Here is a 13,975-nt window from a genome sequence, read left to right on the forward strand (position 1 = left end):
ACGCAGGAGCCCTTGCTTGCCTCGTAATCGCTGCAATGGTCAGGTGCTATGATTAGCTGCATATGACTAAGGCACCATGGGGCCGAATGCTGTATGAAAGCCCAGAGGGAGGGGGGAAAGGCGGGGGGAGGGGGGTTGGAACAATGGCAGCACTAAGTTCAGACTTACTGCCCTTTGGTATTTTTCTCTTCAGGAAAAGTGGAGAGAGAGGGCAGATGAGATTGAAGATGCCATCTATGTGACCATGGAAATCCTGTCTAACTGGGGCAATGCATCATGGGTGGGTCTGACAGAAGTCCAGTTCTTTGACCTGAACGACATAAAACTGTATGTCTCACCTCATGATGTGGACATCCGGAACGCAGTGCTGCCAGGCAAGCTGGGCTGCCTTGTCAACAGGGACCTAGTGGTAAGTGAAGGGGCCTGGGCTTGGTATGTGTTCTCACCACATTGAGGATGCACTCTCAGGCTGGGGAAGCATGCTGTCATCAACCCTAGTCATTCTCTGCAGCCAAGTGAGAAGATGCCTGTGGGGATGGTACCCTCTGAGGACCCCAGCCTATCCCTCCCTAAATGGTTCCTTTGTGTGACCACTAAACATGGACCACTAGGGGTCACTGAGGCCATTGCTGTCATTTTGTAGATGAAAAAAGTAAGGCTTGGAGATGGGCATACATATGGCCAAGGTCACACAGAGGAAAGTAGTGGGACCAAGTTCATGAGCTACAGCCTGACCCAAGCACTGTCCCCACACCACCTCAGAGTGCTGCTTCTTGAGGCCATGTGTTCACACCCAACAGGCACTGAATATTTTTTAAATATAGTTAAATAGTTAATAAAGTTTAGTTTTATAAGCAATTATATTTTCCCTTGTTACCATCTTTTTTGCTGGTTTTTATTTATTTTTTTATTTTTATTTTTTTGAGACAGGCTTTTACCACTCACCTCACCCCAGAGCTTAGAGTAACACAGTCCTCCTCGCTCTGGTTTCCTGGTTCTGGTGCTGTAGGTACATGCCTCCAGCCTTGCTTCCTCCCATCATGTTCAAGTTAGCTGCACTGAGCAGAAGAGCCAGCCACATGGTTTTCCTGTGCTGTGCCGGGCACCATTCTGATTGCCTTGGAAGAGCCTAGAGAACCAAGAGGAGAGCAGGGGACAGGCAGGAATCAGGTGCTCCTCTGTGTCTGCCACATCTCTGGATGATGTGCTCACTGTGTTGGCTGGTCGTTTGTCACCATGAGCTTGGGTTATCTGGAAAGAGGAATAGAAGCTCAATTGAGAAAAATGCCTCCATCAGATTGGCAAGTCTGTAGGCAATTCTGTGCAGCATCTTCTTGATCAATGCTCAATGTGGCAGGGCTGGATCCTCACCTGGGCAAGTAGTCCTAGGCTGTATAAGAAAGCATGCTAAAAAGGCCATGAAACACACTGATAAGCAGCATTACCTCCATGGTCTCTGTTCCAATTCCTGCCTCAAAGTTCCTGTGTTGAGATCCTGCTCTGGCTTTCCATAAAGATGGACTGTGATCAGGACTTGTAAGCCAAATACACCCTTTCTCCCCCGAGTTAGGTTTGGTCAGTGTTGTATCATAGCAACAGAAACCTAACTAGGCCATCCACCCAAAATTAATATTTTTCTTTAAAGTACCGAAAATCAAACCAGCAGAGCATCCATGAACAATAGGAAACATCGCTGGGCTCCCCAGGGATAATTCTGACAGTGGCTATGCCTTTCTCTGCTTCCTGGGGCTTGCTAATGGGTGGCTTTATAGGTTTGGTTTTCTTTGGGAGCAGGGACTGAAGTTGGGACACAATGCAGCTGTGTCACCCTGGACTGCTAGATAGATCTCAAGATGCTCATGCTGGTGGGTGGACCACCTCTCTTCCCCCATAGCCTGTCTGCCAGGACCAGGCAGCTAGAATGCCCTGTCTTATACTCATCCAATTGCACTGGCTTGTACGGGCCACAGACTGATATTTTGTCTCAGTTGACCTTCATGTGAACCTTGCCCAGACTGTCCTCATTTCACCAAGGAGCAAAACAGACCTCAGGATTTTGAGGGACCTGCCCTTACCACACAGTAGTGGCTATTAGGGTAATACTGACAGCCGAGCAGAGAAGTACCTTTAAAAAGAGTGGATTCGAAAGGAGAAGTTGCTTCATTATAGGGAATTGGGGTATGCTGGTAGATTTGGAATATCCAGTCTGCAGGCAAAACCTCCTTTCTAGGACGGGAGTGGTGAGGATACCTGTCTGTTATCTCAGCATTCAGAAGCAGGAGAGCTACAAGTCGGATGCCAGCCTGGGCTACATAGAAAGACCCTGTCTTAAACACCCACATGAACTGAAGAGATGGCTTAGGTGGTAAATGCTTGCTACAAGCATGAAGAACCTGAATTTATATTCTCAGTACCAGGGCAAGGGCAGGAGCAGGATGGGGCCTGAGCCCAGCAGCATGTGTCCAGTACCAGCTCTAGGGAGGCAGAGATAGGTTGGTCCTTGGAGCTCCCTGGCTTGCTAGCAGGGCCAAATTTGTGAGCTCTAGGGTCAGCAAAACTCTGTCACAAAATATAAGGTGGACAGCAAGTAAGGAAGGCATCTAATGTTGATCTCTGACGTACACACACACACATAGTAGAAAGAGAATGACTCCCACAGTTTATCCTCTGACCTCTATGTACACACACACACACACACACACACACACACACACGAAAAAGAAACAGAAGAAAAGGGAAGAACAATCCTTCCTTCTGTGTCCTCCTCTCTATCCCTGGCCCCTTCATTCTGTGCCCATCCTCCATCTTGTGCCTTCTGTGTCCACTCTTTCCATCCCTATCCCTTCTGTGTCTACCCTCTCAGTCCCTGACCCATGGTGTCTCCATATATATATATATATATATATATATATATATATATATACACACACACACACACACACACATACACCACACACACACACACACACACAGCCCCGTGGATGCTTGATCTTTCCTACCGACTGTTTTCACCTTGTGTATTGTTCCCTCAAGAACTCCTTTGCTTAGCAAATGGTATCTCTACCTACTAGGCTGCCCTCGCCCAGTGCTTCCAGCCTTTGAAATTAGGAATTTCCCAAGTCAATAGTTATTCCCAGTAAATTTATTTTCCATTTATATTCCTTAAAAAGTTAAGAACTAGGTAGTGCATACTTTTTTATCCTAAGGGTCACTCTCTCAGCTAGCTGCTTTCAAGCTCTCCCAGGAATCTTGTGTCTTTGCTTCCCAGTGGATCTAACATTGACCCTTCTTCATCTCCCCAGTCCTTCTCAGGTCCCAATGCCTGTGAAGTGGGCTTCCTTTCATATCTTCTCTTCCTTATCTCCATTCTCTGTGCGACAAGACTTTCTAGGGGAACAGAACCCATAGAATGTATATTAGAAAGGGATTTGTTAGATTGAATTATACAATGGGTCAGGGAGTCCAGCAGTGGCCAATGGCACTAGAGAGGCAAAGACCCCAATAGCTGCTTGGCCCATGCAGCTGGATTCTACAGTAGTCCCAGTTGGGTACTGAAGGCTTCAAGAATTCCTGGAGGACCACAGGTCTCCCTTCAGTCAGTTGGAGGGCTGCAGGAGCTGTATTCAGTGAAGGCTGGAGGCAGCTTCAGAATATGCAAGAGCAGTAGGGAGCTAATCGAGGTAGCGGGTAGGATGTTCTTTTCTCAGATCTCATTGTAGCTGGGTCCCCACTTTGGGAAGGCTTTCCCTTCAGCTAATCCTTCCTGGAAGTACCCTCATAGGAAAAAGCCCAACAAATAACAGTTGCCTCTTGTCACCTGGGCAGCTGGGTGAATAGGGCCCTCAGTACCCTGTGTCCCCCCCCCTCACCTCCCCACCCCGCCTCCAACTTCCTTCTCCATAGTCTGCCTCCATCATCCCCATATCTCTAGGCACACTGATCCCGGTCATCTGCATTTGGATTGCAGCCCAGGTATCCCTTTCTCCTCACGGCTTCCTTGCCCACAGTGTGGAGAGCCCTGTCCCCTCCTGTCTAACCACTGTTGTGTCATTGTTATTCTCCTCAGAGTCTGTCTCTCTAGAATAAACACTCCTGTATCTGGCAGGCGTTTGTCTGTTCTTGGTCTCACCACACCCCAATATCTAAACCCATGTGCTGCATAGGTTTTAAACTTCTCCCTTGGAGACATTAGAGACCCACAGAAGCTGTGAAAATGACACAGAAGAAATCAATGGTGCCAAAGCTGGTTCTCTGAAATCTTTTGATTTCAACAAAACCGAAAGCCTTAAGTTAGATTAATAAAGCAGGAAGCAAAGATTTCAATGACTATAAGGGGAATGAAGGGGAGATAGCACTACTGACCTTACAGAAATGAGGGTTATAAGACTGTATGCCAACAAATATACACGAACTGTATAAATGCCAAGGAGAGCAAATTACCAAAGCTGACTCAAGACGAAATGAAAAATCTAAACAAACCAATCCCAAGAAAAGAAAGAAACTGAACTGATTATCAAAAACCCCACAAGGGAAGCCTGGAGTGAGATGGTGCCACTGGTGAATCCTGGCAGATAGTTAAAGAATGAACCTTTGACAGTTCCTTCAATCTCATAAAATGTAGAAGAGGAAGGACTGGGTCCCCATGGACTTCTAAGGCCATATTGCTGAAACAAAGCAAAACATTGGAACAGAAAACTACATACCAGTACACAAGACTTACTTTTTGAAATCTCAACTGGAGGCCACTGTGGGACCCACTCATACCTTCTGGGATGACCAGAAGAGCTGACAGTCCTGCTGAAAGCCAATAGACCAGCCACCGTGGGAAACAGCATGCAATTCTTCAGAAAGTTCCACCCTCGGCTGTACAACCAAGTGATGTGCTCATCACAAACAACAACAAAACATAGTGAAGATGAAAACAACCCGAAAACACAGACTGACGGACAAATAATGAAAAGGTGGTGTAGCCATACAATAGACTGATTCCCAACCATGAAAGGAATGAAGTGTTGGTACAGGCTGCACCATGATGGATGAACCTTGAACTCTAAGTATGAGAAGGCCACATAGTGAATGACTCCGTTTCTAGGAAATAGAGTCCAAGCAAACACAGATACAGGAACAGGCCAGTCATGGGAGTGGGTGACCAGGGGGTGCAGAGCTCCTTCAATGGGAGTGAAACGTGCTGGGCAAAGATGGTGGTACTGGCTGTAGCCTGTGAATAGGCTGGGAAATCATGGATTACACACTTGAGAATGGTGAATTTTGTAGTATAGGAGTTATATCTCAAAGCAAACAGGATACACAGAGATGCCCTGTATTGTTGTCCACTTCCCCCCAAAGATAAGAGAAACTGTCACTGTGCTCATAGACAATCCTCATATAGTGGTGTGTGTGTGTGTGTGTGTGTGTGTGTGTGTGTGTGTGTGTGTGTGTGTTTCTATGGCAATTCGTCATGTGGAACTTTATGGGATTACCCACACATGAAGATATAGCACAACCCCCCCCCCCACTCCCATCTCTAGCACCTGGAGCCACTTGTCTGCTCTCCATCTCTAGACTGTGAGGGGATTGGTAACCCAGCTCAGTGGCAGATAGTTTGTCTAGTTTGTCTAGCATGTGTGAGGTGATCCCCAGCACCAACAAACAAACACTGAAAAGCTGTCCAAATGGCATGTAAACACAATACAGTCTGAACACATTTGGAAGTTGACTGGTTCCCAAGCAGAGTATCTTCAGCCTCCTTCCAAAATGTTGGGTATTTTGTTCTTAATAGCCTATTCTTTTGAAAACTACTAGTTTATTAACATGGCTTTAGTTCTAAGGCAGCTGACATTTCTCTGCCTGTGCTTGGATCTGTGTTTAATCAATGCTGGGACAGAAAAGCACCTTTAGGGTTTGTAGTCACTACATAGGTTTTCTGGGCCTCCATGTGTTCAGCCCAAGTTGGGGAGGGGTATTGAAGCCCCTGAAAGCAGCCTTCAGCCTATGCTGGTGTGGGGGTCAGGGTGCCCTGTGGTTAGAATCTTTCCGAGATATGTCCACACTGGCTCCCTGTTTTCCTGGTGGTCTTTTACTCTAGGTTCCTGCAGGGATGGCTGGCTTACTCGTGTCCCCTTCGTGAGTAGTCTGCCTCCCCTCTCTACCTAGGTTTCTACCACTGTCTGCCGCTTGCCCAGGGCTCTTTGCCTCAGGGTCTGCTACTAGAAGACAGAGTTGAAGTAGAGCATATCTGGTCCGTAAATGCTTACGATAATCACTGGGACCAAACCCTCACTCCACCCCATGGGCTGTGGGCATCCCAAGGCAGACCAGAGGCCAAGCTGCACCTTGGTCTTCTATCCACAAGGAGGCCCAGAGGTCCACTTGCCCTAAGGTTCCAAAACACCCAACAAGGTACCATAGCAGCAGCAGGGAGCTGCCATGATCCTTGTCCTGCGCCTTTCTTTCTGCCTGTGTTGTGGGGAGGGTGCTACAGCTGTTCTGCTTGCTGGCCTGGCTCTGGGGTGTATCCAGGATGTGCCGGTCAGTCCCTGGCGTCCCACCAGGTCCTCACATAGACCCTCTCTGAACAGGAAACACCAGAGGGCCTGGCCACTGATGAGCCCATGAGTTATCCTCAGGTTAATGCACTCGGGTTCCAAATGACACAGTGCCTCCTTAGTTCTCTGCCATTACTCCCACTGACAGAAATGAGAAGGGAAATCAATCCCTGTCCCCTCTCCGCCAGTGTCAGGCCACCACAGAGAGAGGCGTGAGCTTACCCTTGGGATTTTGAGATGAGCTCTCTCAACCTGACACAGCTGCTAGGAACACCGAATTCTAGCATAGCCAAGGTGCTTCCAGAGTAAGTCAGCATCCCTTGAACCCACATTCCTAGCGAAGACTGCTGAAAGCACCCACTATCGTCAGAGGACAAGCCCCATCTGTTCTTGCAGCTGGATCCAGGTTTCAGAACCCCAGCGTCACCAGCCTGCCTCCCCTGATGCAGGCAGTAGGCATGTTCTTGGTGACAAGAATCATTAAGATACTCTCAGATACCAGGTGATACTTGTTTAGAGTAAAATATATTCCAAAGCCAAGCTAGCTGTGTGGTCACGCAGGAAGGAGGAGGAATGTGAGGGTGAGGCAGACTGGTGGTTAGTAGGGACTGAGGTAGAAGAGTGGCAGCCTAGCTTCAGGCAGTACCAGGCTCCAAGCCCGACTTGTGGAGCCCTAAGTGCCAAGCATTCTAAGTAGGTGGAGAATCCAGAAACCAGGCCCTGAGGGGTAAGCCGCCCCATTTTTCTGGAAATGAGCTGGTGCTTTCCGACATCTGAAGCAAACAGATGACTTTTAATTATTTGTAAGGTGGTCTCTTCTGTAAAGCTGCAACCCTAGCATATATGCCCAGAGACCAGTGTCTCTTAGTCACTAGGTCAGTCCTGAGCCAAGGAGCTGTACCCAGTGCTGGGATTCAGGAGTGGGTAAGACTAGGGGTTCCTCTTAAGAGCATGCTGAACTTCTATGACAGGACACAGAGACAGACCACACTCACAGTTGGTACCACAGGAAGTCAAAGCTGCCTGGAGGAGGGGCAGGGTCACGGGAGGATGGGAATGAGGAACCACATGACATTGTTGAACTTCCCCGGATGAAAAGGTCAGGAAGCATGGTGGGGGCAGAGGCCTACCTGCATCCAGGCAGTGCCCAGCCATCTGCCAGAGGTGTGTATTCAGGAACAACGCTGGCTTAAATTGTTTCTTCTGCTTTAATTACATTCTTCGTGTGTGTATATCAGAGAAACCATTCTTTTTAAGAGTTGGTTCTCTCCTTCCACCTTGTGGGTCCCAGGAATCAGGCTCAGGTTGTTAGCCTTGCCAACAAGTGTTTTTACCTACTGAGTCATCTCGCTGGCCCAGCTGCAGCCTTTGCTCCCCTAGAATATAGAGCTGCCATAGGAGGTGACTGGAGCAGAAAGTCCCCTGATTTGGCTTTACCCATCTGCCACCAAAGCTCTCCCTTGGGAAATGGTACTGGTGAGGGCGCAGATTCCGGCAAGGGCCTGTCTCTGGTGCCCTGTGTCTTCAAGGGCAGTCTTGGCAACACCCTGGCTGCCTCCTGCCTCACGGAGGAATACAGACAGAAGCCCCTGCACTTGGACACCCGGAAAGGAGCAGCCAGCTCCATGTGTGGCCCTGTTCCAGCACATGGCTCTGAAATTTCCTTTTCTCCTCTATTCTCAAATTTGAAAAATTCCACAGGGTTTGACAAAAGAAAATCAGAGGCTCTGCCTGCCAGGTTAATCAAACAGTGCCAACAGAGGCTCTCTCTAGGCCTCCTGGCATCCCTCCCCACCCCCAGTGCCCTCCTCAAAACCCATTAAGCTGATTAAAATAAAGCCCACTGCATTTTGAGTTCCATCTGGCTGGCAGCTTTTTGCAGGGACAGGGCTATTGGCGCTATGAAGCGCAGCTGGAGGGGTGAGAGCAGAGGGCAGCACTCAGGATGGAGATGAGGTGGCCCCGCCCAGCCCTTGCATGTCTGCTGGTTTTAATTAGCCAGAGTCACTGGCCTTTTGCCCTAGAGACAGGCAGAAATGTGCCTTACATTTCCCATCTTTTGGCCTTTTAGAGCAAGAAGGACCCCCCAGTGTGGACCTGCCCCTTCCACCCACCACTTCAGCTCTATTTTATTATCCATAACATGCGGCAGCTTCGTGACTTCGGTCTGGCCAAGATCAAGGTTCGGAATTACTGGACAGCAGATGGGGTAAGTGGCAGGCCTGGCGTCCTCACAGCTCACTTGGTGGTGCAGACACTTAGCAGTGTGCCAGTGGCCTGGTTCCTGAGTTTATGAGTCCAACAGGCTCCTGCCTCCATGAGAGCCATGAGGAGCAGAACTTACAGCTCCCGAGGCTTAGGAAGTGGCAGTGGTAATGCTCTCTATCAAGTCTATCTGAGAAGAGCCTGTGTACTCGGCCTCCAGCCTCTCCATCCATTTGGCCACTGCAGCTAGGTACTATTCTGAAGGGACCGAGCTTGGAGAGTTGCTAGGAAGCAGACCTTTTTCTGTATGTATATATATATATATATATTTTAAAGATGGTCTCTCTATGTAGCACTGGCTATCCTAGAACTCTATAAACCAGACTGGCCTCAAACTCATAGAGATCCACCTGCCTCTGCCTCCTGAGTTCTGGACTAAAGGCATGTACCGCCATGCATGGCAGAAAGTGGATTCTTATTTGGTAGTTTGGTAGGTGGGACAGGAATTCTGTGTGCCAGACCAGGCTCTCGGGGGTATAGAGCTAGCTCTACATGGCTAGCTTTCACTGTGACTGTGAACCCATCTGGTTCCCAAGTCCTTGTTCTGTCCCTTACACTGTCCTCCTGCCCTCATCCTTCCTTCTCTAGCCTGTTTTTCATGAGTTGACTTGCTTTAGTTCCTTACCCATATGGGCACACCAGGCACTGTCAATCTCTTGATATGTTCTGAGGGACAAATGCAAAAGGCACCAACTGCCCTGGAGGCCACCTTGCTGAGTTGCTGACAGACAAGAGGTAGACAAATCATGCAGTGTGCTGATGCCCTGAGCAAGGTGAAGCAGGCATGGTGTATCTCACGTGGTGGTGCCAGGGAACCCCCACAGGCACAGAGTAAGTGAGAAAGGGCAGGGGTACTGGCGTTATTGTCTTATTTTCCTTCTCAGTACCTGTGGGATCAAGAATGGCCATGCCTCATGTAAGCCATGAGGGACATAACACAGGAGATGGTGGGTGGGAGCTGACCCCAGCCTCCATCTAGCTAGAAAGACACTGGGGAGCTGTGGGGTCTGTGGCCATATGTAAACCTGTAGCCAGAGGGAAGGCACAGCTTCTGTGAACAGCCTCTATGGAGGAGCCCCAGGCCATGTTGGCACTTCTAACAGTTCCCCTGAGCTTGGGAACTGGTGTGGGGATGGTTTCGTTGGTTCCTTCATTTATTTGCTTGTTTACTTAGTGAGACAGGGCCTTCTTCTATAATCCAGGATGGCCTAGAATTTAGCTGTAGCCAAATCTGTCCTTGAACTCTTAATCCTCCTGCCTTAGCCCTCCAGTCTGTCTCCAGCAGCCTCTAGGGAGAGCTGTCATACTTTTTCTGCTTCAAACCCTTTGACCCAGAGGATCAAAGTCAAGCAGCTGGTGTGACATCTGAGCTTCCTAATGTTCTTGTGCAGTCTCTGCCTCCCCTCACTCATGCCAGCCTCCTGAGCTCTGGTTGCTGTGGCCACACCCATGTCCCTGCCTACCTCCCCATCCACTCAGCTCCAGACGCTTGTCCTGCAGATTCCTCAGCGATGCTTTCTCTAGGGATTTCCCCATCCTCCTCAATAGGCTTTGGGCTCCAAGGCAGTAGGGCCAGAGGTCTCTGTTCACTTTGGAAAGAGATGAACAGGCCATAGGTGAGTGAGTGAAAACCATGGGTGAGCTCACATTCCTGTAGTCCAGGATCAGCTCACAGTCCTGTAGTCCAGGATCAGCTCACAGTCCTGTAGTCCAGGATCAGCTCCACTGGCCTTTCTTACACCCAGGTGAGAGGGCCCAAGGGTGAGAGAGCCGAAGCAAAGCTCCCCTCCAGAAGAGCCCTTAACACCTTCTCCCTTTCCTCTGCCCCTCCTTTCTTACCATCCCTCACCCTTGTTCTTCTCTCCTCTAGTTCTTCTCACAGCCGGCACCCACCAACTGCTAGTAGGCATCACAGGCCCGAGACCCATAAGGTCGCAATCCCTCTGGCTCTATTCATGAGCCCTACTGCAACTCCCCTTGGTTTCTGCCTTTTGAGGTCTCTCTCTCTTTCTTAGTAAATTCCTAAAGTTTAAATTTGAGACAAACAAATATCTGGAATGGACCTTGACCTATGAGTTCCTTCCCACCTTGGCCATCTCTTAAGTGCTCAGAGCACCCATCCCTGCTTCAGGATCTCAGGTTTGCTGGCACTTCCCTGCAAGTGTTCCCCTTACCTTGTTCTAGAATGGAAGTAAGATGCTGCGGCCTGCCTAGGCCAGTGCCCTGTGGCTCAGCATGGTCACTAGGCATGAATCTTGGGCACATTTTACACATTGGACCACAACACTGAGAAACTGCGTGCCTCAGCCAAGACAGGCCCTTATTTACCTGTGCTCGGCCGTCCTGGGACATACAGAATAGAAAAATGACTCAGGGCCCTCTGAGTCAGGGGCACATCGGAGGCTTGCTGTGGGTGGGAAGTGTGGGTCCTGGCACCCAGGGTGGAGCACGGAGGGCACGGCAGAAACTGCTTACACGACACGCAACCATCTGCTGTCAGAATTTACTGGGGGCAGAAAAACACAAACAAATGCAGCTGTGGCTTGGTCGATTTCATATTCTCCAGAGAACTCTATCGCTGTGTTTCGGAGGAGATAAAATGAGAGTTTATAGGGAGTATAGGTTGGCCCGCAGACACGGCTTGTTAATGCGGTGTTTTGTGTATGGGAGTCTGAGCAAGGAAAGTTAACTGGGAGAGCAAGGCGTACTTAGAATAGAGGAGCATCCTAGAGAAACGGGCTTCACTCTGATTGGAATGTGCTGCCTGCCACATCCTCAGGGTAACAGTTCCAAGCTCCTTTCCCTCGGTAGGTTGCACTGAGTGTGAGCTACCCTGAGAAGAGGGACTTGGAGGCCACCCTTCACAGCACACAGAGGAGGGCACAGCCGTGTCTGCTGTGGCAGCTGTCGTTTGCCCACAACTCCAGGAGTCAGGCCTGTGAGAGGCATGCATGTGTGGGAATGAGTAACTGAATGTGGGAAGCAGCCTACCTGGCCTCCAACCATCTTGGTGACAATACTCCCTGACTTGATGTTGAGGAAGCTGAGTCTGGAAGAGTGAGACCCCACACAACAGATGGACGGGGTGTCTTTGGTCAGCTGATTGGAAGTGGGTGCCTGGAGTGCTACCCTGAGAACCTTCCCTCTGCTTCATAAGGGTTCACTGGATTGACTGGCAATGTCTGCTTAGGGCTGAGGGGAATGGGATAGCATGTCTGCTACACCTTTTTATGTTTGTACACATGGAAGACTTACCCAGCTGGAAGGTATAAAGGATTGGACTGGCTGGGGAGCAGGAGAGCCACGTGGTTTTCCTTAACAAAGTGACAGTCATGGCAGGGAGGGAACCGGTAGTCTCTATAATAGATGATTGGCTGTCTTGCTGTGGTTTGGAAATAGGCTTCATCTGTTAGGAAGCCATTAGGATACTTCCTGGGGTGCTTTGAATCTGGAAGGTCACCTGTAGTACATGTCCTGAATGCCCATTTCCCATTGTGGAGGATAGGTGTTAGGGACTGGTGAACCCTTTAAGAAGAGAGACCTGGCTGAAGGGAGTAGGTCACCAGAGGCAGAACCATGAAGATTAGCCCAGCTGTAACTCAGACCCCGTAAACATTGCAGCTCAGATGGAAAGGGATCCTGGTAGTGGGGAGCTAAGGAATGCCAAGGTCACAGCAAGTGTAGCAGCTTACAGCCCTGCTCTAAGGAAAGGCTTCCCCAATGTAACAGCTCTGCTCTGGCAGGAGAGGGATTCCCCAGTTGTTATAGCTCAGCTCTGGTGCTCCTGAGCTTAACAACTCAGCTCTGCTAGGGGAAAGTTTCCCCAGCAAAAGTGTTACAGCCCCACTCTTCTCAGTCTCTGGCTTCCCCAGGAAAAGTATTACAGCTCTGCTCTGCCCAGGCTCAGTGTCTGCCCTGATGAAAAAGGTCTTCACCCAAACCTCATTCAAGAGATTTATTGGGAGGGAAGAACCGGGAGAGTGGCTGCCTCAGCTAGGGTGGAGGAAGAGCAGCAGTAAATTGAATAGGTGCAGGGCTTATATAGGGCTTCTTAGGGGTGGAGTATTCCCAGGGAGACAATTTTCAGGGTGGAATGGGTCAGATTTCAGTCCCTTGAGCTCAGATTAGCTAGATCTTGTGCTCAGGGATTGGTTGGTTTTCTGCTTAGTTGGTCAGAGGCAAATTTGGCTCTAATTTCAGGGCTAGGGATATAATTTCACTGGCTCTGTTTCTAGCACTGAAGTGTGTTTCTTTGGCTCTGGTTTTAGAGTCAGGGTGTATTTCTTTTGTACTGTGTTCAGGGCTAAAGTATTTCTTTCACTGGCTTGGGTCTCAGAGCCAGGGTGTGTTTCTTTCACTGGCTCTGGTTTTACGGCCAGGGTGTGTTTCTTTGGCTGGCCCCTTTTCCTTACAGACCCTAAAAGGCCGTCACAGCTGCTCTCTGAGGGATGCTGAGGGCAGGGGGACCCAGCCTAGTTAGGGACAGCATGGCTTGGGCACGGGCAGCCATGCTTGGGTGTACCTGTTTATCCCATGATAACAGATGCATTGGCAGCTGCTTTTCTGGAAGGAACTGTTGAGTGTTGACCTAAGAGCATTCCCCTGCCCCTACTCCTGTTCTATCGCAGAGCATTTGAACGTGAGCCCTAGCTATGGCCCCTTTCATTCATAAACACTTCAGTGCCTCTGGACACTCAAGTTTGCGTGTCTCTGTTATAACCCCAGTCGCTAACATCATGGGGCCTGACAGCAATTATTGTTTTGATTTAATCACCATTCCATATTTAAACCGCTCAAATCATCTCAACATGATTTTTTTGTTTTTTTAACATTTGGTTTGGATTCTGATCACAGCAAACATTTAGTCAGATGAGGTAGGTGACCTGGTAGCATTAAGCAAAGTACTTGGTAGGGGACTGGTCATTAGCATAAGGCTGAGATGTTGGCCTCAGAGGTTAGGCCTAGGCCAAGCTTTCCTAGCAGGGCAGATACAAACTCAGGATGGCAGCTGAGGCTCCATGTTCTTAACCAAGAGCAAGGTGTGCTAGGCAGGACAGCTGAGTGGCAGGACAGCTGAATGGCAGGACAGCTGTGTGACAGGACAGCTGAGTGACAAGACAGCTGTGTGGCAGGACAGCTGTGTGACAAGACAGCTGTGTGGCAGG

The 13,975-nt window shown here is 49.3% G+C and overlaps 1 protein-coding gene across 2 annotated transcripts in view; it reads left to right on the forward strand.

The window, feature by feature from the left end:
• The window catches only part of Kiaa0556 (KIAA0556 ortholog), a 169,332-nt gene that overhangs the window by 115,135 nt on the left and 40,222 nt on the right, over positions 1–13,975 (forward strand). For both annotated transcript variants that reach the window (XM_026781483.1, XM_005351193.3), the window contains 2 exons: positions 194–409; positions 8,617–8,754. In XM_026781483.1, the coding sequence (XP_026637284.1) occupies positions 194–409; positions 8,617–8,754 (354 nt within the window). The remainder of the gene's footprint in view (positions 1–193; positions 410–8,616; positions 8,755–13,975) is intronic.

The sequence above is a fragment of the Microtus ochrogaster genome, chromosome 8 (assembly GCF_000317375.1).
Source record: "Microtus ochrogaster isolate Prairie Vole_2 chromosome 8, MicOch1.0, whole genome shotgun sequence".
Classification (NCBI taxonomy): domain Eukaryota; kingdom Metazoa; phylum Chordata; class Mammalia; order Rodentia; family Cricetidae; genus Microtus; species Microtus ochrogaster.